The sequence below is a fragment of the Vanellus vanellus genome (genome assembly GCF_965231255.1).
Source record: "Vanellus vanellus genome assembly, chromosome: 20".
NCBI lineage: Eukaryota > Metazoa > Chordata > Aves > Charadriiformes > Charadriidae > Vanellus > Vanellus vanellus.
In genome coordinates this window covers 3,843,315-3,869,898 of record NC_138925.1, presented here as the reverse complement: position 1 = coordinate 3,869,898, position 26,584 = coordinate 3,843,315, and the positions used below count along the sequence as shown (strand labels likewise).

Below are 26,584 nucleotides of genomic sequence, written 5' to 3'. Positions count from 1 at the left end.
CATCTTAATCTTTGAACCTTTACATAATAGATTTAGTCTTAGAAAACATTGTATAAGTCACAAGCAGAGAGTGTCCGCAAAACAAACTCTTCTGGAAGCGGAAATAGAAAGTAAATTCTATTCATAGGCTGCATTTTTCATAACTGATGTTTAGGCAGCTTCTTTTGATAGGTAACCCAGAACGGTAGAAACCTGTCCAATTTGAGACACTAGAGCAAGGGACAAGCATGCACAGGCTCAGACAATTTACAGGAGCTCTGCGTGCTTGGCACCCCTGAACGTCAGTCCTAGAAGACACAGGTGTCCTCAAAGGGTCTCTAAAAAAAAAAAAAAAAATAAATCAAATATCAGCTCTGGTAATATGGTCCTAAGAAGTTTAGACCTTCATACATACAATTCCTTGTGTTTTCGAGATAGCTGTAGTGAAAATGTGAATCATTCCCGAGATATTTCAGAAAAATGGTAATAATTTCATTGTCATCTGAGATTAAGTACAGTTAACAGATTCATGGTACACCTGGAGCTCTGTAACAACAGTCCCTTCTCTCCAGCGCATCGTCCCCAGAGTTCATTGTCACACGTTGCTCTACATAGCTTTCCTTACTTTCTGGATCATACTAATGTTCACTTGCAGGGAAAGTAAGCCTGGAGCTAGGTTTTTGCAGTGTAAATGAATTAAATGTACACATACAGATTATTTCATTCAGCAGAGAAATCCAATCAATTCCAGGAGAAACTGCCAAGCAAATTGCCAATTATAAAGTCAAACCAATAATAGAGAAGAGATCATCATAAAGCACTACACTTTCAGAAGAGTGTACTTCGGCAGACTGACCAACCCTAATACTGCAAACCACCACACACACTCAGGCACAGAAACAAAGCTGCCTGCATTTACCTCCTGCACCACAGCCACCTTATCAGCAGAGTTACAGGGAATCAGTGGCAAGGCTGCCCTTGTGACACTGGAGTTGCGATTTAAAGGCCTGGTTCAAAGCCCATTTATGACAAGGGGGAGTCTTCCACTGCTTTCAGTGCTCCTGGGTTCATATTGCAACATGGACTGATTCAGGGGAGAACGTATCATCCCACACGGCTCCTGCCACTGAGGCATAACACTTTGCAGGATATAGTCACCACTTTTCTACTCCCCCAGCTATGTTTCATTCTTTGCTCTTACTGAACTAGAGACAGCCTAAGCCTCTCACCAGGCTGTGCAAATGACTGATACTCAGACGGAAAGAACAGATTATGAAATGAAAACATAAGGGCTGTTTGTGCTCTAGACCCTTTCCACCTCCTCCTTTAAACCACTGTGATTAAAACCACACAGAGCTGCCCTGCAATATTAAAAAAAAAAAAAAAAAGCGGCCCATGCACTCATATCCTGGCAATTTGTGGGAATTGTCATAACAAGCCCAGAACAAAAAAGACCAAATGACAACATCTCTGCATAGACCTAAACCTCATTTCATTACAGCATTTGAGTACATGTCCAAGTCCACTACCAAAGACAAACACTTATGTATAGGTATGTGCTTATGTCCTATTTTGAAACAAATAGACCACATAATTAAGTACTGCTTTAAACATAGATGAATTGTTAAATCAGAACCTTAAGATAACGCCTTTATTTTCACAAAACCTGCTGGCTTAACAGAATTATTATAGTTTCATTAAAAAACACTTAATTGGCACAGTTCAGAGGAAAACTGCTCCCTTGTCTGTCTCTGCCTCCATACCCTCTCCCAAGGGTTTATCGGCTCTTCTGAAAGAATTTTGTTGATGTTTTAAATCAGAGGGCTCAGCAACGGCTCCCAGCCTTAGTCTCCTTACTCAGCAACATGCTGTCCTCACTAGAAGGCAAGCTCCTGTCACGGTTGTCCTTAGGGAATAATTTCATCCCAAGATGACAATTAGTAAGACATTCCTAGCTTTTTCACTAACTCGCTTTGCATCTGTAGGCAAGTTTCTTTCCCTTTGTTGCACTTTGATACTGTGATAAAAGCTGATTTTATTAAATTCTTCATAGTTCAATAAATTTATCTAAAGAGCTTTTCTTTGAGGAACAGCCTGAAACTATACCTGCAATACAGTGCTGTTTAAAGGAAGAAATCATCTAAGTGACCAAATAGCTTATCCTTCTTTAGAAAGGCTTATTGCTAAACCTAAGACAAATTCATTCATATGAGTAATCATAAAAGTGAAAGGTCTTCAGAGTACCCTTGAAGAAAATGGAATGAAATCCTAAAAATATCTTTTTGTTCCTGATGAGAATTTGTTAACTGTTTGTTCTAGTTTGTCTTTTATAGTGTAATCCCTTAATTTTTCGTTCTGAAAATACATATAGAATTCCAAACATTCCATTCTGATAAGGTAAAAAATGGGTTATTTTGATTTTTCAAAATACATTTTGTTAAAACTGAGAAACTCCCCTAGCAAATTTCAGTTTCATATGTGTGGCATTTCCCAATAAGCACACATTCTTTTAAATAAATTTGAAGCAGCCTTATCAAGGAATAATTAATCCCAGATTTTAAGATTCAAGACATGCTGAAAGTTAGTGCATGGGAATATTTATTTTCCTGTTTTTTCTAAAGACAATAAGCCAACATTGCCTGGTGTTTCTTTGCATTAGCATCGACTGTTTTCATCCTGCTCTCCTAGTGACCTTCAATACAAAGAACACAGTTATAGAACCTTAATCTGTGTCTATAGCTAACAAATTCCTTTGGCACCTATCACTCTGAAAAGTAAAGCAAAGCCCTATGGAAGGTGTTGCATTTCCCATCTGCAGCCCTCTTTACATCCTGTGTCAATGCTTAGGTTTAGACTGACTTTCCTCCTTTATAGTGCAAAGTGTTGTGGGGTCTTAATGACAGCTCTGACTCACACTTACTGAGCAAAACAACCTAGCCATGTTTTAGGTGTGTTTTGTTTGGTGGTTTGCCTTTTTTTTTTAAAAAAAAAAAAAAAAAAAAAAGATAAAACCTCTCCCATAAGTCTGCCCTGCTCTTCTGTGGAGGTTACCTCCTCCACAACTGCCAGCAGAAAGGAAGCAAATCTATGCCTCTGCTGCTGCGCTTCAGAGTCTGATTTCCTAGCACTGCAGGACTTCAACATACAGAAACAGAGGGAGGAGGTCACATACCTCCCCCTCTCGGCTATGTGGCAACACCCGCATAGTTAGTTCACACATGAGCACTGATTAAACTCATCACATTTGCAAATAGATGTAAATTAGTACATTCCTTGCCCAAGGCAAAGGGAAGATTCAGAAACGGATTAATATAAATCACTACTCTCCAAGTCCTGCTTCAGCCCCAGTTCCTGTCTAACCACTATTATTTGTGAGAAAAAGTATCTGTTACAGATGTTGGTAGAGCATTGATCTAGTCTTGCATACATGGCATGCAATGCTGATGCACAGGAGCATATAGACATAACTAGTCTTGTACAGACCATTGTACAGCTGTACTACTAATAGTTACATACAAGGAAGACTCCGTTATCTCTGTAGAGTGACATTAGCACACTGAGGCCAGCCAGCATGTGGCCAGAGATGAATGCTAGAGTAGAGCTAGGGTGTCACTTGAGGACACAAGCTGAGGGAGACTTAGACATGCAGAAAAATTCAGACAGTATTTACTGCAGAATTAAATAACCTGTCCTAAAACTATTTCAGTATCCCTAAATGCACATTCACTACAACACTTGCTCAGATAAACACAGGGGCTCACTTTGAAATGAAAAAACCATCAGTTCACTGCTGAAAATAACAGGAAAAGTGTCCTTAGTGTTGTTCCTCAAATATTTAAGGACAGTTTGCAGAAGGGAGGGAACTCCCTGAACACCTCGCTCTGCCTAAATACCCTTTCCCCCTTTGCTAAATAAAAGTCTTTGGAAAGCCAAAGCAGCTCCTGTAACTTTAAACCTGGGCTGAGATCATAATTTTAGTACTGACCAAACAGAGTGCAGAGGGCGGGCCTGGCTCGCCTTTGAGGACCACCTTAGGCATGCTCCCACCCCTTGGCTAAAGAAAATAATGCCGACTCCACGCAGTTTTCTTTAGCTGTATAGTTGTCATCTGGGAAAACCTTCCCCCTTTAGGCTACAGCAGTTAAAGGAATATTTGGAATACCGAAGTCTTTTTTGCAGTGATTTCTTTTTGTGATCTCAATTCTCTCCTGCCTCTAACAAAATTATTCAGAATTTGAATCCATCTGGTATCAGCATGGAAAGCGGTTCTCTAAGCAGATCAAAGATGTTCATTAAAGTTCAATTCTTCATCTTCGTTCTAGGGAGCATGCCTTTCATAGCACTTGCTGAAGAAGGTAAGAAGGAACTTTGGTTAAAATTATTTCCAGTCATTTCCTGTGATTTAACAGTTTGTGTGCTTAGTTGCTCTGTCCTCTTTATAAAACTTTCTTTCGAATTCTTAAGCTACTACCGGGCATTTACTATGGCTGTAATCAGAAGAGAAACACATCAAAAGTTTACAGATGGGATGAGTTATGCACTATTGGAAAAGAATTTTCTGTGTATGTCTGTAAGGGAAGGGGAACAGTACAAGCAGTCAGGGACGGCATTACATCAGCAGCCTTGGAAATGTCTTCAGTTTCACTGTAACATACACAAAGGAGACTGCAAGCAATTATTTAGTTGTAACTGACCTTCAGGTGGTGAAACTCTATGAAAATAACTTACAAATCTTTCCATTCAAGAGTTTAGCATCTGTACTTAGAGGCATTACAACAGCTAGATTTGAGCCTTATGAGGGGTTTCGCTAATACTAACTTGGCCATAAGCAATATATACAAGTGATGGAAACTGAAACAGGAAGAATTATTACCCAAGACAGATTTGAAGAGTGTTATGTATCTACTCAGAAAAAGTTTATTTGACAAGCTATTGCTTTTGAATTTTATAAGAAAAATACAACATACACTTTAATGTAAAACAGGTGTTTAAATCTTTCACAGCTAAAGGAGTCGAGTCTGATTTGTTAACAGTAAATCAGAATTACCCTGATCAGTACTTGATTCCAGCAATATAACATTCAAATTCAGTCTTTCTGCATAGTATTTGACTCATTATGAATGAATTGGCCATCAGGCAATGTGCCTGATGTACGATGGATGCGCAAACAGAAAGTATGGCTGTAGCGGTGAAATACAGCTACCGTTGCTACCGAGCATGTTCCAAGTACTAGCACTCCAAAAACAATAACCTGAAACTCAACCCACTAGTCTTCCAAAGCCTAAATCTACTTGTCTGACTTGGATTTGGAGACCCTAACTGAAACATATGACCTGATTTTGGCCTGGTGACAGTCAGTATCATTCTGCTGGAAATAATGGAGCTGTATCAACATACAGTATGAGTGGACGCTGGCTTGAAACTTCTAACAGGAATTCCTAGTGTTCTGTATGTCAGAATGAGGCTGAAAGTTTGGAGTTATGCCTCAAAATTTCACAGAAAATCTAAAATCAACAAGTATTAGGCAAGTCCCAAAGACTGCTTTCTAGGCTGTCTCTGGGATAGCACTTAGAAGCTCACCCAGCTAGCCTATCCTTAAAATGCATCAATGTTGAAAGTACCAAAGCTTGAAACCATTACAGATGAGGCAAAATCCACCACAATTTTCTAGAACTATCTTAAGCAGTTTCTAGGATACTAGAATTACAGGGGAAAAAAAGGTATTTCATCTTAAGGCTTTTGGGGAATTTTTAAGTATATTTTCTCTCAACTCTGAGAAGGAACCCAGCAACAATCAGGCTCAAACCCTATTAGCCAGAAAAATGTTAAAATATTTCCTGCTTGCAAGGTTCTGCCTCTGTTTTATTACCAATATAGTCTGCATTGAACTCCATAGTTGGATCTAGAACATGGTTTACAGCATTTAAGGCTTTCTGTGTCTGTTGAGATCTTATGACTTTTTCTTCCCATGGGGTCAGTCATTTAGGATAACTTCCAAAAGATACACCAGGAAAAAAGACTCCAGATATAAAATAAGGAAGTCCCACATATTTAGCATGTGTATCACCGCTGTTTATTGATAACCATTAGCAATTACAAGTTAGAAAAGACTTAAAATGACAATGCCACCCTCAGCAATCTCCAACTGCACTGACAGTGAAGATGGAGAATGTTTTTGGCTTGTATAGCGCTAGGTGGAGTGGGTATATTCAGGTACCTGAACCTCTGGGGTAGACAGTTTGGACTGAGGGTTTCAGAGAAAGAAGTTTCCTTATCAGATTCTAATACCCTTAACCCTGGTCAGGCCATAAATAAATCTGCAGCTACTCTTAATTGGGCACTCCGTTTTCTGGATTGAGACTGAACCAAGAAAAGTATTTTTTCCCCCCCCAATCAGGAAGCATATTTCCAAAATGTTTATTATTGGTTCCAAATTCCTCCTTGAATTGCCAAATAAACTGAATTCAGCTGTTGTGAGCATAGCATTTTTCCGCTTCCAGGTAGTGATATGCAATTTGAGTAGTTTCATTAGTATCTGCAGACTTTAAGTTGCTGCAACTTTACAAAAAAGCCAGAGGTGCTGAAACCATTTCAGGACAACTGTGAACTAGAAATGTGATTGAAAAATAGCAGTTACCACTGATCCAATAACAGGACTATCAGCCAACCTATGAACAACATTTCGGTGAAAGCCTATGAATCTTACAAGAGAAGTCAGAAATGCTTAAACATTCTTAGCTCATAGAGAGCATGCAAATTACATCTAACAATAGTAGTTTAAAAATGAAGATTTAAGTTACAATTTCCTGGGTTTGTGTTAGTCTTAATAGGAATACTCGGTCCCAAACTCAGCAACATGGTTTCCAAAAGAAAGGATAAAGGCTCCTTTAATTGGGTCACAAAGCAAGACAAAGCCATAAAAGCCTAAAATACTGTACTGATGTGGAAGAAAAGGAGAATTAGCTTATTCGTTCACTTCACTCTTCATGTGTGAGCTTCCAAATACAACTAATGGTAAAAATTAGCAAAAATACAGGAAGAAAACCTAGTAACAAATCTTACATCACTGTCTACTTAAAACACATTCACACATGCTGTATTTGTGTTATCCATTCATGGTTTAAATCCTGACTGAAACAGCCAAGTATTTTGTCTTTCTTACAGCCAAGCACAGCCCTGAGCACTACACAAGCTGAAAAATTTTTACACTAAAGCATTTCCTATTGAATGATTAGCAGATACATTTCTGTCCTTCTGTGATCCTGTTCGGCACATAAAAACTCAAGCAAGTCTTCACACACAGGATCAGACCAAATGAGTTGAAATGGACGTTGGCCTAAATTTTTTTTCTGAGCACAGCATTAATCAAACAATTAAAAGCACAAGCATTCAAACGAGTGCTTTACAGAAGCAACACATTTCCTAATTTGAAGCTTCTCCCATGGTGCAAGCATCATTGCAGAGCAGGAGATTACTCTATTGGCTGTCACATAACATGAACAAAAAATTAACATGATTGTTTAACAAGTTACCACTTGTCACTAGAAGTCTATCAACTATCCATGTGTCTAATCTTACCTAGAGGCAAATACTAGATTATAACTCCTTATGCAACTCAAAATTAAACAGGTTTATACTAGGTCATGTTACTTCACGTTTGTTTTGGACTAAAAGTAAGCACATTGACAGGGTAACTTAGATGAAAAGTGTTTATATGATACGAAAGGAAATTGAAGTTTACAGTAAAACATGAAAGACTAAAAAGTTTGTTTTTCAAAATCCTAAAAACCATAATTGACAAAATTACAAGAAGGGAGTTTTTCAAAAGTATCTTGATTCACCCAAACTATGTTCCCAGTTCACTGGAAAAACTGAAAAATAAAGTCAGGCAACTCTAAACTCTTCTGAAAATCAAATTCTGTAACTGCTGGTAGTAAATAAACAACCAAAATGAACAGTCATATGTGACTCCAAAAGGGAGCCAGTTTTCTACTAAATAAGCATGACAAAACCTTTCACCCTGCATCTGGCTGCATGACAAATGAATGCACTTGCACATGTCCCCAGATATGCCTTTTGTAAACTACATTAGTATAATACAAATCTAGCTCTACACATCCAGTACCCAAAACCTGACTATCACTAAAAGGAGAAAATTATCTTACTGGATCTCAGTTAGTGGGCCTGCAAATTAGTGAGTCTGTATTTTGCAGCGTCTTAGTAAAAGACCAGCACAGAACAGATAAAATTTGCTGTCTCTTCATTGGGAAAGCAGGGGCTTGCCCATCTGATCCAGAGTTAGTTTTTGAATCTGTGTAACTTTACAAGCAAAGGGTATAGTCATATTTAAAAGCTCACAAGTGGGCCTTTCATAAACTTGGGCTGCACAGTGAAAACTGGAAACAGAAAGGCCAGATTCTCAGCTCCTGTAATTCAACGGTTTCCATTGAACCCAGGCATTTACCCAGATCTAGTACTCGTAAGTCAACTGCACAAATAAGCAGCTGAGAACCTAGAGAGATAAAAGACCATTTTAATAAGATAATAAAAAAAAACAGTAAAGGAAGGATAGCCCACAGCATGCAGGCTGTTGGACTCCGATAGAAGCATGCAGTGTTTCCCCCTTGTGTCATTTGAGGCAAGCCGTACATACACGCGTACCACAGAAATGACTACTGTTTGCCCAGCTCTAACATATGGTCTGTCTCAGTTGCACATTTGTTTTGTTGGTTTGTTTGCTTTTTGTCTGGATGCGGTCAGGGACTACAGGATGGAACCCAAATGCTGCCAGGTTCTACTATTCACTGCATCCCAGACCCATGCTGCAGCCAGGCAGCCTCCAAAAGGGCCTCCTCCGATTCGTGCGTGCACATACTATACCCTCAGTTTGGAATAATGCTGCAGCAAAGCTCACATAGCTGCGTGGTGCTCAACTTGCTACAGAGCATTTCAGGAAAAGATGTAGAATTGGGAGTATAGGTATGTTGGGATGTTCTAAAGAGAAACAAACGAGAAAAATAAGACATAAATTTACTATTGCTTTCCAACTGCCTGTCTTGGAAGCCAGGCAAAAGACTCTCAAAGGAAAAAGAAACTGTGATGTTATGCACATTCTCATGTTGCTTTATGACTTCCTCATGTTTTTCCATCTTTGTATTTGTTGATTACAAACACTACAACATCCAGCATAAATTGCATCAGAATAATCTTTTGTGAGGGCACAATTCCACTGTGCATACCATTCCAGGCAAATGTACTCTCTTGGGCCTAAGTAGTATATGAGCTGCTGCTAAATCTAAAGGGCACACACTTAGTTCCAAATGCATATCAAAATGTTTTTATGACTATGAAACCTGTCCAAATATTAGCTAGTAAGTTATTAGTATGAAAATCAGACTAAACATATTTGAATGGATCTTGCTGGCTGTGTGGCAATACAAAGCAGCTAGCCAAAAATCACTGTGTGAAAATTAAAGCCTAACCAGTTTCCAGTTATAGTGTTTTGCGTGCATATTTCAAACAAATGAGTTAGGAAGTGTTCGTGCAAACAGTTCTGCTGGCAAATACAAGGGGTTAGTAACCTTCATCAAAGCAGCTGTGAAAGGGCATATGGCTACAGACTCAGAGTTTTGGGAAGGAAGTGATTCAGGGAAAAGATTAGTTTATTACTGTATTAGAGGTCATTTCTTAATTCCTTTTGTCTGCATTTACACATCCCAATATTTGTACACAGATTGTCTGCTTTCTGCTGCACTCCCCATAAAATCTGTACTATTCTCCTCGTCTTCGCTCCAACCCTCATGGCCTTGTCAGCCACAGAGCGATAGACACAGTATTGGAGTGCTGCAGTTTTAGGTGCCACTTACAGAATGATGCAAGAGAGACTTACACCTTGATCACAACTCTAGTCTTGTTGCCCCAATCAAACCCTTACTGCTCAGAGGAAACAAGTTACTAGTAAGACTAGCAGTTGCCACACAGTCATGGGGCAGCAAATCTAAGAAAGTGGTTTTATCCCACATTCATGGGATAGCAACTCTGAGGTCAGTGTATTTACCAGACAGAAAATCAGAGACTGACACAGCAACATTACTAAGAGCATAAGCCTTAGACTCATCTCTAGTTCTGCAAGGAGTATTTTAAAGGAATATTCCATAATTGAGTTAAATAGTCTCTTCCTTCTTAATGCCACAGCTCTGAGGCTGATTTTATCATGTATAAGAGAAAGCTTAGTAAGTTACCACCTTTTCCTTTTGTGGCTTTGTTTCATAACTTTGGTTGTGGGTCATATACATAGAGCAAGCACTTGAAGAGCAGTTATTTTTCTCTATATCTGCCCAGTTAAAACATATTTTGTTTTGCTTTTCTGTGGGTCTCCTATATATGGGCAATGTAGAATATTGTAACATTCAGAAGATGTTACTTTACTTCAGCAACAGCTGAGTGGTTCTTTGCCACTTGGCACTGTAGATTTAAACTCTGGCTTTGCTCCTTTGGCTAAGGCAGCTGCAGCAATAGAAACCATCTGTAGTAGGGTGTGGTGACCAGAGGAAATGTTTCTGACAATTCAGCAAAACATTGTCATCATGAGCTACATGGAATACCTGAACACAGTCAGTCATACTCTAAAATAAGGCTGAGCTAAATCCTTCCTTGTGCATCATGACCATTTTTCAACTGGCAGATACTTTCCAAAGTTCATGGTATTTTGTCATTCAGCTTCTTCATTGTATAAAGCAAAGCTGTCAGTCTTTGTATAAGGTAACTGCATTAAGCTCTCCAGGATTTAGACAGACAGTACATACTTCCTCCTGAACAACAAAAAGACTAGACACAAAGATACGCCAGGGCATTTTTCTTTGTCATGGCATGATATTTTAATCAAAATTCCAGAAAGAATTAACAGAAAAATAGAAAATGCCAATGCTGTGGCCCCAAACAGGCTAAGGATACTGCAGATGTCTTGAATTTTGCTGGAGCCACAGGTACAAATGAAAGTTTTAGTTCTCATCATGAAACTTCCTTGCCTTCCTGAAGTCTGAAAGTTTTAACTGCCCAAAGGCTCAAAACCCAGAAGGCAAAACCCAGAATCCACTACGTTATATTCTTCAAAGCCTCACATCCAATTCAGCCAGAAAGTTTTGTAGCCTGGATTTGGCAGTGTCAAACCATTTCACATAAAAAAAAAAAAAAAAAAAAAAAAAGGAGACACCTATGTTTTTTTTAAATATCTGAAAGTGCTTTAGCAATTATAGAAAACCAATGGAAAACTACTTTCAAAGAAACATAAGCTGATGAGGTAGATTTTGGACCTGACTGAAATAAGTTTAAATTTAAGATGAAGCCAAATAACAGACCGATTTGTATTTGAAAATTACAGAGGTGCTGCTGAGACATCAAGTATTGAAAGGGCAGATACCTTATCAAATCATACATTTTTGTTAGACTTTGACCACCATGAATAAAAGTTCCCATTGAACTACAGCTGAACAAGATTCCAATAATGAGATACTGGCTTTAAGACTCTGCTCACAATCAAATTAAGAGCTGTGAGTGAAGAATGCTTCCTCAGAGAGGGAATTCCTCTAACAGGACATAAATGTTAAGATAAATATGGCCAAAACAGGATGGCTAACACATACATCCTCAGTTCTTCAAACAACACCACTTGGTCTGTAACAGTTCAGTAAGCAGATACCAAAAAACATCAGCCAACTCCAGAGAGTTAGCTCAGTAATAGCTCAAACAGAAGAGTGGTATCTCCCAAGTGACCCATCCCACTACATTCCTTCCCTTGCTTTTCTGGAGAAGCATTCCACAAAGCACCAATCTAGCACAGCTGGATAGGATGAAACATATCAAAAAGATACACATAAAAATAAACTTGAATTTTAAGATCAAAGCTTTTGTTTGACAGTTAACATACTAGTTAACTTTTCTAGCTGTTATAAATAACTGAAGCTGCCTTTTTTTTTTTTGTACATAGCAGAGGGGCAACGAGCAATAAAGATTATTTCAGTTCTTGCTAGAGGGAATCCTTTAAGGTTAGCCATTTTTACCTACTGGTCTCTTATCACAGAGATGGAAACTCATCCTATTTTGAGGGCTTCCTATTTCAAGGACTAAGCTAAAATACAGGCTTACAACTGCCTTTGCCCACTAGGGCCTGGGTTTATTCAGACTGCTGGGAAAGAAACGAGATCCTACAACATTTTTCATCTTCAAAAGTATCTTTGTTGGTTTTGGAGGTACCTGAAAGAAATGCTAATGAACAACAGTTTTACAACTCACTTTCCTTTCCAACAAAACCACTGTGCTTTGAAAGCAACCCTAAGAGGTTTTTCTAGTAAACTGTCACTCCATGCATAAAAACGAGCAGTGAGCTCATCTTCCCTTAAGTAGGTCATGGAATGCTAACCATGGGATGTTTTCAAAGCAGTATTAAACTTTTAAAGACATCAAATTTTCTCCTGGTGTGAGAAGTTGCAGCCTGATAGCAGCTGGGGACTTTGAACTGAAACGCACCCAGCTGGAACTTTGGCAGAAAGAGCTGCAATGATTAATTCACATCCGCAGCAATGTATAGCTGCAAACAGAAGAGGCCATAGTGCTAGGAGGAGACAAAGCACTGTGAGGCACTGTTTTTATTTACAGCCTCCTCTAAGATAATATCAAGAGCATATGCAGAAACACTACTTAACCCTATGGCGCTTGCTACATTTGACCCCCATCAGATGAAACCAACAAATGACTAAAGCACCTTACATGCCATTTACATCTCTCTTATCAGTGCTATATATGCCTTGTACTGGACACAGGGAAAGATGTTTCAAATCCAATAGTTTATCTCAATTTCATTTAAATATTTTTTACTTTATTATGACTTTCTCTGACAAAGTATTGTCTAGTATCAAGTATTCCTTCCTAGAAATGCAATACACTGATAAACTACCTCCCAGTCTGTCTTTTGGTAATAGTGTCTGCTTAACCACCACCCGCACCACCTCCAGTGTCTGTCCGGAAAAACAAACCTGGAAATGCAGTCCAGGGACTATTCTCCAGCAAATACAGGGCCTCAGCTTGAACACAGTATTATGCGGGTTGGATAGGGCTGGGACAAGACCTTCACATTGACAGGAATCAGTTCAATCTGTGAGCTTTAGGAAGCTAACAGGGGAGGCATATTATTCTAGTTTGTTACAGTTAAGGAAAGGCAGCACTACCAAGGATGACCCACATCTCAGGTGAGCTGAATTACTGTCTGGAAGTATTTATCTTTCCCTACAGACTATAAAAGAAAATAAGGGCAGGCAGACACCTTATTTAGGCACCTTTATTAAGAACCTAAAATTAGGCAAGATTAATCTGGGCCACCTCCTTTTGTCAATCACTGTGCACTGAGGGCAAATGCACTGAAATAGATCCTCTACATGTCACTCATTACCAAGAATCTGCAATAATTTTATCACACAAAGAATAATCATTTCATGTTTCTTTGTGACATTCACTAATTCTCAAGACATTTGTTCTGCGAGCGTTTCCTTTCCTGCCTTCACTATCAGTTAATTCTTCAGGGCTGAAAGCTACAAGCATGCCAAAAGTACAAGCTGCTTCTTTGAATAAGCTGCTTGTTGTAAACACACAAAACTCATTTCACTTTCTACTTGGAGTTTTTCCTCTGGTAATTGGTCTTCTCCATCTGTGCTTATTTCGCAACTAGTGAATAAAGGATGTTTTTTCAGTTTCGACTGGGATTACAAGGTAAACCAATCTACACACAAATAATGTCATTGAGCTCTATTGCTATTTCTTTCTTTATAGTTAACTTTTCCTTAGCATAATCCCAATATTGTACTTTAAAGACATTATTTTATAAGCAAAAAGTAAGTATTATAAAGTAGTGCCACACCTTAAAATGCCCTGGTATTTAGAATGTGGCTAAAACAACACACCTAGAAGTCAAGCGCCCTTTGTGCCATCTCAACAGAAAATTTTCAAGGCTGCTTACCTGGGGCATTTCAATCAAAAATGACCAAAATGTTATTTTTACCATCTAACTTAGAAATATGATTTACCCTGGCCTATTCTAATCTTTACATGGATTATAAGGTGTTTTTGGGGAGACTGGCTGGTTTAATTAGCCACTATAGTAGGCCTCATGTTGGCATAACATTAATACACTTTCTTCATCTGTTAAGTGCCTAAAGTACTACTTGCACACCCTTTTGGCTCTTAAATAGAAAGTCTATTTGTATTCAGGTTTATAAAGGTATGAAAACAAAATTCTGTTTACTTGAGTAAACATCATATTAGAAATCTAATTTTAGGTCAGTGTTGAGTCTCCTGGCAATGGAAAAAAGCTTTCAGTCTTACATCGCTAGAGATGAATGAAAATTTTTTTAGTTTGGTTCAAAAATGAGTTTTGGGAGCAAGAAAAAAGTTTTTTCAAGTTTCCATTAGAATTCAGATAAGAGTTTCAAGCAAAACCAGAGATTATGTTTTTTCAATGTCATTCATCCTTTGTATGAAAAATTCCCTTTAAAGTACCAGTGTGGTTTTTTTTACTAATTACAAAATTGAATATTTTTTCATTTGAAATTATATTTTTACTTAAAAATGGGCAGCTAAAAAATGAAAAAAGTTAAATAGAACTCACAATTAAAGACAAATAATTCCCAAGTGATATACATGCAGCTGATCTAAAGTGATTATATCCTTTTTTCAATTTTGACTGGTATCCAGCAAAATGCCCGTTCTTTCTAATTTCAGACACAGAAAGAAATTGTTTACTTTTCTCTATATCATATACAACACAAGTAGGGTGGTGCATTTAGGAGTATTAAAGTCTTCCATAGGAAATAGTCTTACTATTTGGAACTAGACTAACAATTCAGAAATAGTCTAACTTCAAATACAGAAGAGGTGAGAACATTTGCAGGTCACTAATAAAACAGGTGAAATTAGTAGAAACAGTTCTAAGATTTAATAAAACAAGCAGGTCATCAAATTTCTTACATAAAATATTCAAATGGCACAGTAAATCTCTGTTGTTACGTAACTCATGTGAATAGCTGTCCTCCTCCCTGAAGAGATCACTACACAGCACTACCAATCTACCACTTCCTATTTACCAAATTAGAGGTATCAAACTATCTTGCAAAGGAAAAAAGGATTAGGTTAATTATGAACAAAGACGACCTATCAGCAGCTGATAACTGTTACTTTGCATATATCATAGGGAAACGATGTGTGAGCATCCAGGGTTTTCTCCATCCCCTCTAAAAATTGTCAGCTTTTTGAAGGGAATAAACATGGCTCATTCACACAATCTTCAGCTCTCATTGCAATATTTCTGAGCAGAAACTCAGTATTATGCTGAAAAAGTATAAAACAATTTGAAAATGTTTGGACAACCTTTTGCTCCAATTGCTGAAATAAATAGAAGTTAGATGCAAAATCTGAATCCATGAAAGAATTTTCCAGAAGTTTTACGGGTTTTTGCCTGAAGTTTTTGCTCTCAGGACAATGTCTATTATTAGCTCTTTGCTTAAATTTAAACACTGGTATCTGGAATTAGCAGAACTCTTATGGTCCAGGCAACAGCATAACAAGCAGCCTCACCTAGCTTTATAGTCATGGTGAATTAGAAAATCCCAAGAAATATCACACTACATTAACATCATACTGTGTACAGTCATAAATTTATGACTCAGGAAGAAACTCAATCAAATGATACTTCTGTTTTCAATATTTTCCTGATACTGCCAGTTATCTTCTCATACCCATATCCTTCATGTTCTACCTTGTTCCATCTCATTTTTCCTATTGATGAAGTCTGGCTGTATTTGTAAAGACAGAACATTGCGTGGGCCAAAATTTCAATATCCATCATACCAAAGAGCACAGATGATATATATAGGTCTAGAATAAAAAGGGAAATCTTATGTTGTTACCTAAAAAAATCAAGTTATGGCAAGTAAGGTTTGCAACTTTAGAAAAATCTCTGAATAGATTTCTGTAGGAATATTTTCTAAACTATAGCTATACCCATAAACATTAATGATAGTTCTAAAAATAAAGGTTGCAGCTGGAACTGAGCTGAAAGATGGGAGAAAGCTCTTGCTATTTTAGAAAATGGAAGATGACTGAAGTAATTTATCCAAAAGCATAAGCTAGTGCTTAACTCGAAATCTGGAGTAGTCGCATCCACCTGGGAGAGAAGGGGGCAATCTTTTCTTTAAAAAAAAAAAAGCCAACTTTTCTTGGACAATATGTTTAGTAACCAATGTTTCAAGATTGTGCCAGGGTTAAGTGGTGTGTACTTAAGCTTTGTCCTACAGCTTTGTACAAGAGTATAGCAGAATTCAAAATTAATCCAAATTAGTTTGCACAGGGGCAGGGGGATGGAACACTACACAGATCCCATGCTTAACAAAATTTACATGTCAAAGTAGCCAAAACATGTGACTAGCAAGTAAAATCTTAACTCATTTTCTAAAATTTTATTCAGCAAGCTCAGTTCTAGAAGGAGAAGAAAGTGCAACAATTGATTTCAGAGACAGAAATGACACAGAATTTGAAGAATTACCAACCCTGGTGAGTATCATTCTAAATAAAGGTTCCTTTAGGTTACCCTGATTTCATATTCCTGGTATTGTCTTTGGCTTAGATTTTGAACAATCATTATAAGTTATATAGAATAACCTTTAGTTCTAACATAAAAGATTGAATGGAAGTGCTTTTGCTTTGCAAGCAATCAGGTTGAAGGTGACAAAATTGAAAACAGTTTTGGCAGTTCTGTGCTGCAAAAAGCATTCTTAACCTGCTTATTCACTGCCATTTGCCTCTTCTAATTCAGTACCTCTCTCAACTTCAGTGAGGCCAAACCAGCAAACCAGTGTAAAAAAAAAAAAACCCAACAAAAAAACAAAACACCAAACACCACCAAAAAGGGCAGGTCTGCAACATTCTGTAGATCTCTCCTACACCTTTTGTAGTCCTATTGAGAGGTCATCTGATCTAGAAAGCCTCCAGCTGAGAAGCCAAGTCAGCTTACTTTTACTTTGGTTTCTTTTTTTTTTTTTTGGTCACTGTACACAAGTCAAAGATGACAGGTGATGGCTAAGAAAGAATCCACAGGTGACCTGACAGACCAAGAAATTTAAATGCTAATTTCATACATGTAAACTGATTGTACTGAGGCTTTCTTTTCCCTCTTTTTCCCCCAATTCTTGTAGTTGCCCACAAGACTACACAATGTAACAAATCTCTTGCAGTTTGGACAACTGATGACCACAGAAAGTGCATTTGCCCCAACTGAAGACAGTGAAAATTCTACTGGTTACGAAGCTAACACAGAAAATACTGATGGTAAAAAATACAATCTTTCATTTCTATTTTATTGTACCAAAGTTCTACTGCCATCTGCAAAACAGTATCTGGAAAATTCAAATACCAAGTTTAAGGTGCTCTCAAAGGCAGCATTGCTGATTTTTGAAAGGCAAATTATTCCTTAATAATCACTCCACCTCCTAACTTCATAACAGATGTGTGCTGACAAAAGGAATGAGTAGCTATACCATTTTTTTCCACCAGTGCACTGCCAGTTCTACTCCAAGACAGGCAATAACTCTCCAAAGCCTTCACTTTCTTTTCAGATGATTAGTATGAAAAAAAAAATAAAACAGCTGTCCAGAATTTTTTTTTTTTATTAACCAACTCAAAAGATCCTCAAATGCAGAAGCCATAACTGTTACAATCTGGCTCCCCTCTGAATTTTTGCTGAGTTGTCTTCCCTGGATACACAAATTACTGTCATGCACATACAAAGCAAATTGCACCCATGTCCATACATTAGTCAATAAGCAACAAATTGGTGCAAAAGTTGATAAAGTGCATTCTGACCTGTTTACCTTATGCTTGCTTAGCATCTTCCAGACAGCCTGCTGAGTCCCTATGCTTTTGTGTCCGATTGCGTACAGAAGAATGTATAGACACAGATAAACGGACACATGCTCTATATGGCTTTTGAACAAGGATTGTTCCTAGTGGTTCACTCTTATGCATATCAGTAAAGAGTAACAGAACACAAGCACCATAGTTTCTGCTCCGATATTCCAGTCCTGTAACAGTATCAGTAAGTTTCATGAATCTCACCTTAAAATGGTCAGATGAGCTGTTACAAGAAAAGATGTCTTTTTGTTGTCAGACAGCTTTTCAATAACTAAATGCAAATTTAGCACACCAGCTAAATGAAGAACGGTTTCTCCGATTTATGTGGACAGTAGTGTCTGTTGCCAACAGATGCTCAGAGTGCACTTTACCCCAAATACGAACTCAGAAATCAGATTACAAATATTGGAAGTCTGCAAGGCTCACAAATATGTCACATTCACCTATCACAATACATCAGTGAGACTTAATTCACAGGAATGGCAGTCTGTCAATCATATTTCAGGTCAGTTTGTTTTCAGCATATAGGCTTTGCTTTGAAACAGTTAAAGCAAATCTGGTGGCAGTTGTATTTCTACAAAGTCCTGTAGTATATATATATTGTTTACTACTTCTCCCCTAAGTAGCCTAAGCCAATTACCTCTAGACAACAAGCTATGAGCAAACACTTCTCTTTGGCTAGCTGCTTTTGGAAGCTTCCATGTTCTGCAGCACTTTCATATCCTTCAATAAATCAGACATTTGTTTAAAAGTTGTATGTGCTTTATCTCCTTTCCCAGCCTGCTTGTCTCTCCTGACAGTGCAGACCTCTTGTCTTGGCTCACCATTAAATAACAGAAGCAGTGTTTGGCAGATTTGAATTTTAGATAAAATTTTCAGACGTCTCCTAAAGAATATGCTAAGGATTTGGAATGACATACTTCTAATGAATTAGAATTAACATTTGTGTTTTATCTGTTTCTGATGGGGACTCAGCTACAAATTCAATTCCAGAAAGAGAGAGGTATAATATTTTGTAGAGTCTTCTATACACAAAAAAAACCCTACTTCAGGAAGGTTGAGGAACTTTTACACTGACAAAAAGCCTTTCTAAATAGACAAAGAGTAGTTCAGCAAATAACATTGAGAACAAGGAAAAATTTTATCAGCATAAATCAGTCTCAGACAATTAAAATCTGATTTGTCTTAATTATTATTTTATACCAGGCATATATTTATTGATCTTAATGTGATCATACTTAAGTTTCAGTAGTATATATTAGATCACAATCAGTCCCATAGATTTTAATTTCTTTCTATTATTTCAGAGAGCTCTTTGCACACATTCTCTCAAGCTTTTCATTTTCTCACTTCCTATAAAAAGAACAACCTATTTACACAGCTCTCAAACCATTATAGTTGATAAAAGTTTTCCTTGGATATAGCATTATGAATTGAGATGCAAAACTCCGTACAAACCAGAGCAAGTAATTAAGTAATTATTCTCTTTCTGGCTTTACAGGTGGACTGAGTGGGGAACCAGAGAAAACTGAAAAAGGTATTAAACAAAAGAATTCATTATAAAGACAAGGGAGAACTTAACTGCCAGGTGATAACCTTCTAGAAGCTACTAGCTATGCCCATGCTATTCTTAAATAAAAATGTCAGGAGGAGCCATGACCTGCTTCCTGATTTGCCTCCTCTGGTTCATCAGATTACCATCTCCATAGCCATATCTATATGGAGCCCTCCAGCCCAAAGGCATATTTGCAGGTACAAATAAGTCTGCTGAACTTACCAAACCTACTCCAGAGTTCACAAGATGTGGGCACTTTCCCCAGGGAGTGGGATGCAGCAGAAAACTGTCAGTTCTATCAGTAGCCTCTTATCAATGGTCTCCAAGAGAAACATGCTAACATTCCTGATTTACTCTTTCAGGTGGTCTGGAAACAATTGCACTTGTTGGAATAATTATTGGAATCATAGTTGCAGTTGGAATCCTTGCAGGAATAATCATCGCTGTTGTAAGGAAGATGTCAGGCAGGTACTCGTAAGTAAATTGCTAATTAGGCTTTTCAAACAAGCATCATCCTCTCAGCAAGGTTGCAGGAATTGCTTTGGAAATTTCTAATGCTTCTACTTTGACAAAATAACCTATTTTCATTTATACAGTGCCTATTGATTCAGCAAGAGCCGCCAATGTGATGTGGGTGATATAAACCCCCTCACATGCTTCAGAAAAGTTTGCCAGATACTGCATGCTGTTATAATATTCATCATGCATGCTGTTATAATATTCATCAGGTGCATGAGTTTTGGATTACTCTACTGCACAGAGGTAAAACTCACTACAAAGTATTACAGGATGAACTTCTGATAGTGCTGGATAACATGTGAACACTGTCAAGTCATCTTTATCTTATTGCACTGGTCATTTATGGAAGCTGTTTTGGTACCAACACAATGCTTTGTAAAGCACCTAAAGTGCTTTACAAACTATGAAGTTGTTAGAAAACCACACTACATTTAACAAATACTGTTCACCCAGCATTAGAATAAAGCAAAATATGAACTGGGAAGAGAAATAAAGCAGTGACAGGAAAGACATGGAGAGGGAGGAAAAAAGATCACATAACTAGCATTTGGGTAACTATGAACAATAAAATGTCTATGTTTTTCATTTTACAGGCCCTGAAAATGGGTGAAACAAGCAACCAAGCCATTCTATGCCAGTAAATACAAGTGCTTCTTATTTTGTAAGAACTAAAGACTATTCCTGTATTAGTGTGAGAAGATGATCCATAGAAAATACAATTGAAGAACTCCAGATCTATGGGGATCCCACACGACCCTAAGGACCCTCCCCCTGCCCCAGACTACAGAGTATGGAACATTTAATAGGATTTTTACTAACCAGGAATTTACTAGAAGAAAGATTATGCAGTAAGAAAAAAACACAGCAGCAATGAGATTTACATCTGAAATGTGATTTCCAGGTAATATATGCTAGCTTGATTTTTAAATGCTACCAAAGATTAGTTCACATTACATTTTATGCTTTTCTTTAAAAAAACATACCCAGAATGTTGTATGTGTTTTTGGGTGGTTAGGTGCTTGTGACATGCTTATCTACCAAATTATATATCATAAAGGAGGAATTAGCTTCAGAGGAACCAATTATTTACAAGTTCAGGAAATACTAGATATTGAAAGCTCAAATCTTTCCACTGTTGATATGGATTTCCTGCTTTTGATACTTACGTTATGTGGCAAAATATGGTAGGCCCAGCTGGAACTGGCCTACCAACTGAAAGCTTGCTCATCTGACTGTCGCACCAGGAATTTCCTGTCTTCTCTTGTTGCAGAGACATGCAGGGATTGAAATACACATCCTGAATTAAAGGGTGCTTGGAAAATACCCAATTTTGATGGGTCACTTTAACCAGTTACTCAGCACACTTTAGAGCTGACATGTTGAAGCTTTTGAATTAGCGTATACAATTTTTTTCTATACAATTGTCTCATTTTCTAACTGTATAGTTGGCTTGTTTGATATGTGTGCAACACTAGATCAGACTATGTTGATAAGGTATAATGCATCTTTGGACTCTGCAACTTTTCTATGGCATATTTAGTGCAGCAGTACTAAGTAGCACAGTTCAGAGTAAAGGCTTTGTACGTCAAATGGCTGCAATGCATCATGTTCGGTGTAAAAAAAAAAAAAAAATCAATAATCCATGTTGTCAGTACTTGTTAAACATGTCAACTTCTCTAGACTTGCTTTTCTGTTTCTTTCATGTGCCATGAACTATCATATCAACCCAAGCTTTGGAAATAAAAATTATAATGTAAATGGTCTTATTTTACAATAATTGTTCTTTATTTTCTTTAAAAAAAAAATCTTATAAAATGTTTTAAACTTCCCTCAACTTCCCTAAATTATTTTGCCACTTGTCTTGTCAGTGCAGCGTCTACAACCAACTCATTAGACAGATAAATTAAACTATCATCAAAACTAAATGTGAGAAAGAAAAAATTAAAAGTCTTTAGTGCAGTTCTTAAGCTCATGTAATGGGGTACTCGGTCTGTGATGACTGATGAGTAGTAAGCTTTATCTTCATTCTGGTCTATGCTAGGAACTGCAGACTAGCTCCAAAGGCTGTGATTTCCAGATATGAGTGTTTTTTTTTTTTGTTCTATCCATAAAGAGAAACTAGTTTTCTGAAGTCTGAGTTCAGACCTTTTGGCAATCTCAGAATTAAAGCATATTTGGATACAAGTTTTCAGTTTGTAGCTTGCTGTCAGTAAATATAGTTGTGTCCAAATTGCTGAGCTTGTACACCTAGTAATACTTTACCTGGAACAGTCATTCTCTTCCTTACCAAAGAAGATACTAAACTAAAGTCTTCCCACAGGAATGACTTTCCCTTTAAATAACTACTCCCATCACATTAGAAGCAGTATCAGTATCCACAGGTAGGCAGTTTATACCAAAACTGAAATATATCTTAACTTGTATACCTTGTTTTGAGAGTCTGCTCTGATAAAACACAATCAAGGTTACATGCAGAGTGAAATTGAGTATGTATGCACCCACACAAGGATGCAACTAACATTAAGGAATTTGCCATGTGTTTGAATTTAAGTACTAATCCCATGCATCCCAGAATTTGTCCACAATAGTACAATACCATGAAATAACACATTCACATGTCACCTCCAGCATAATCTAATTTGATTTATTTCTGCTTACACTCAAATGCTGCATAAAAATCAAGGGAAAAAATTAATGATACCCCTGCACAAAGTTATGCATGTACTATATAAAAAAAACTGTAACAAGTTTCAGTCTAGTATATATCAAGTCAGTTCTTTACTAATGCTAAATTGATATTAGGTATTTTTAAAGTACAAAATCCAAGGCCCAAAAGTGGGCTGCGAAGTTTTCGCTACCTTTATTAAAGCCATAGGACCTCAGTTTAACTTATTTTTTAAAGGCATCTTTATTTAACTTAAGTGTCGGTAAATTTTACTCATGACTCATTGCATTCTGTCCTCAGACCAGGACATGCAGCATTACTCGTGTAACAGTCATGCAGTTTACCCAATTGATTCTGAAATTTCTGGTATATTAAATCAGTTATCTTTCAGGAAAGCAAGTCTGCAGTCTCTTACGGATGAGCACATGATCCCTATTGTGGTCCTATCCCTGAAATACAACTCACATACACCCCTTAATACACTTACAATCCCTGTGACCCAGTTCAGTTGAAGACATTTTTCTTGGCTATAAAGTGTTTACCTTTTCACGTTAGCTTCCTTTGCCCCTGTGCTTTTAGGTTACAGTACATAAAGGTGGCCAAACTACTTCAGGTATTTTGTTTCCAAGTATCCATACATCCCACTGCTTTTGAAAGAGAATTCCAAGTTTCATGCATGACTACTCTACTTGCTTATGTGACTTGTAATAATTAGCTAAAAATACATGTAAACTTGTATGAAAGCAGGAGATTACAGCTTTTATTTATTGTGGCAAAATAAGAGAATAGTAACTTCTTATTCTAGATTTAACAATTTCTTGTCTGTACTGGAAACTACCCTGTAAGACGCACTTGATGTCTGACCAAATGCATGCCATATGGAATTATGAATTATTCAACCATTGTAGGGAATAGCACAGATGTCACCAGTTTCTTCTGCACCAGCTCAGTTGCTGCTAATTTGCAAATACCATAAAATGAGAAAAACATTTTTATGCCTGTTCTGAATATTGGTTAAGCCAGAAGTAACAAGACACCATTTGAAAAATGCATAGCATTAGAGCAGAGAACCTTTTTGGGAAGTTCCGAGTTCTCCTGAGTAATGTACAGAACACCAGTTGAACAGCCTGCATTCTGCTCAAGTAAACTGTGCTTTGCTGCTACTCCAGAAACTGTCACTGAGAGCCATTTTAACTTCATATACCAATTATCTAAGTTTTCTGGTCTTAACTGTGCCTTTATATTCTGCCCTCTAGTTTAAGGAAAGTTTTATTAATCTTAAGAGAAATCAACTGCTAACCAAATAGCCTGTGCTGCACTGAAACATTAGTTGGGAAGCCTCCAGCACTAGAGACTCAGTATTAAATATTGCGCTGTACTAAATCTGAACCTGCAAAAACATGAAGACATTAATTTCCTTCTGATTATCAGCTGGAGTACAGGATATTCAGGATATGACTAAAAGCAAGGGCTGTGAAGAATCAGACTTCCATTATTCTGTCAATATGAAGAAACAGCAACTACTGCTATGCTGATACATTCAATATTCTGATGACTCATACCACCTTGCTGTCTAGAAATCTCATCTCCATTCAGCTTCAAGCAAACCTCAAGAACCAATGGCTTCCTCATGAAAAGCTTTGTCATGTTATATATTTATATTCTACTGAAGAACTCTTATTTTAATTCCCTTTTGTATCTTCACAATACTAACACAGAAGTAGAGACTAAAAATCTGTGCAGCAGTCTATATTTGATATGCAAACTCCTGCAGCATTCCGTGACTGAGCTTTCATTGACTTGTATTATCTAGCTTCCCATTACTAGTTCAGGACTTCTAAAGTAGGTTGAATACAAGGTACATGTTTTTTTGGTAGAATTTATGTGGCAGAAGGGAATATTTTCTGCTTTGCAAGAAGTCAAACAGCACATTGTCCTAGGGCAAATACTTCTGTAAGCTGAAATGAATGATCAGTATACATGTTTGCAGAATCAAGGCCCAAGGTCAGGAGACTTCCTATGAATGAGAACACATCAGGAAACAACAGCTTCATACTTTCACCAGCTGGCCAGGTTTGATTTTTATTCACAGGGAGCAGCATTCAATATATCAACACTTGCTTTTAAGTTAAAGTCCTTACTCCTGATCACATTCATTCCTTTATGGTTAGTAACAGTAATGTCCCCTTTTGCAGCTTGGCTTTGACTCATGAATGTGGCTCTCCCTAACAGACAAGCAGGCACCAGGCTTCCTGTGAGAATGCCAGATGTCACTGAAAAATATCATAAACATAGTTGTCCCCTTGTATTTGTGTCTGTGAGGAAGATATACTCAGTAGCATACTATGAAAGCAATGACTTGATGCATCAATATTTATTCTAGGCATCAGTACAGCAACTCTTACAAAAATTCATCTAGGGCATGTTTTTGCTATAAGAACAGAAAATGTCAGAAGAATGCATTCAATAAAACTAGCAATAAATATGAGCAAAACGAGTTACAGAGATCTTAAGTAACTCCTAGAAATTTAAGAAGTGTTCAATTATAGTTAAATACCAGTTTAAACATGCAGCAATTGCTTTAAAATGTAATTACTCACTATCTTAAGAGTACCAGCAGTATGCTATTGCAAGTATCTTAACCACAGATTATTTCTTTAAAAAGTAAGTACAACCTGCAATTAACACTTTCTCTCAAGTTCTTTAACTCAAAAGCACTGATATATAGTTCACATGAGGATGCCAAGTACTACCTCCAGTTCAGGAAGACTATGATACACAGACCGAGTGACTTGCCAAGGGTTATAACAGTAGGTGAGGGAAAAGCCACTGACCTAGCAATCTTGTAAACATTAGTCCTGTCACAGCTTCAGATTAGTTCAAATGAAGTGATATTCCATTACATATTAAAGAATTTTAAGGCTAGTGTTAACATAAGATGGCAACAAAAGGACACGGGCGGGAAAAAAGCAACTTACTGAACCCACCAAGAACCCTCAGGTCAGAAGCATGCTCTGATTGTTTTTGATGAAAAACCATTCCATCTAAAAACAATTTCGCCTCCACCATCTGAAGTTTTGCAGTGTAGATGCTACTGATCCACTGCAATTTAAAGCTTAACTGGCCTACACCATGCCTGAAGACATTGTTATCCCTGTTTATACTCAGCTACTTAACTAGATGAAGTATCAGATTAACCATACCCATCCTTTTCCAGACAGCTTTTTTAAACCAAAGTATTAATCATACTGAAGTTCTCAGCATCTAGCTTTGTTAGACAACTACTAGTGGATACAGAAGGTAATAGTGGATATGTAACTTGACACTAGGTGCCATAATGAGAAGTTTGAATTAGTGCTTTGTACACTTCTCACAGCTGCAGCACAGAGACATTTATGTATAAATAAACTCAGCATCACACTAGCCATGTGTCTTTGTCCAGGCCTTGTGGATTTAGGCATCAGACCAAACCCACAGCACCCCTCCCCTGCAACAAACAGTTGGACTGCAACACAAAGATCCCCATTCAATTATGTAGCTTGTTAGGCTCTTCCAGGCTGGAGAAGTCAGATTTTCAGACTCCGGTAAATGCTAAATTGGCAAGTGTCTTAGCAGGCAAGGAGTGCTGCACATTCCATGCATTTCCAAGGTTGTGGTCTGTTTCCAGAAAGCAGTTGGCAAGGATGATTGATTTTGAGAGTTCCAAACCAAAATCAAACAGTGCCATCCACAAAAAAAAAAAAAAAAGTGGAAAATGGAAGGAGTGGGGAAAGTATAGAACTGCAAAACATTGCCTTCACTAAAACTTAATTTTCATTCACATTTCCAGATTGAGCTAAAAGGAAACAATGGACTTGCCCACCTGTGGGCGCTATTTCAGATGTTAAGCCACAACAGTACTCAGATAAACTTGC

At 37.5% G+C, this 26,584-nt stretch overlaps 1 protein-coding gene across 3 annotated transcripts; it reads left to right on the top strand.

Annotated features, from left to right (window-relative positions):
- Window positions 1-4,044: 4,044 nt before the first annotated feature.
- On the top strand, window positions 4,045-21,763 carry PDPN (podoplanin). Of its 3 annotated transcripts, none has more exons than XM_082493618.1 (6): window positions 4,045-4,334; window positions 16,490-16,575; window positions 17,256-17,349; window positions 19,433-19,468; window positions 19,849-19,960; window positions 20,599-21,763. In XM_082493618.1, exons 1-6 carry the CDS (start codon window positions 4,235-4,237, stop codon window positions 20,603-20,605), a joined length of 435 nt encoding a protein of 144 aa, XP_082349744.1. In that variant the 5' UTR covers window positions 4,045-4,234; the 3' UTR covers window positions 20,606-21,763. The 3 variants fall into 3 exon arrangements, with proteins under 3 accessions (XP_082349744.1, XP_082349743.1, XP_082349742.1); XM_082493617.1 differs by having other exon boundaries at window positions 17,217-17,349; window positions 19,849-19,954; XM_082493616.1 differs by having other exon boundaries at window positions 17,217-17,349.
- The last annotated feature ends 4,821 nt before the right edge of the window (window positions 21,764-26,584 follow it).

Coding starts and splice junctions, on each gene's coding strand:
- PDPN (XM_082493616.1), top strand. CDS start 4,235: ATGGAAAGCGGTTCTCTAAGCAGATCAAAGATGTTCATTAAAGTTCAA. Junction 16,576..17,216: donor TTGAAGAATTACCAACCCTG/GTGAGTATCATT, acceptor CAATTCTTGTAG/TTGCCCACAAGACTACACAA. Junction 17,350..19,432: donor TAACACAGAAAATACTGATG/GTAAAAAATACA, acceptor CTGGCTTTACAG/GTGGACTGAGTGGGGAACCA.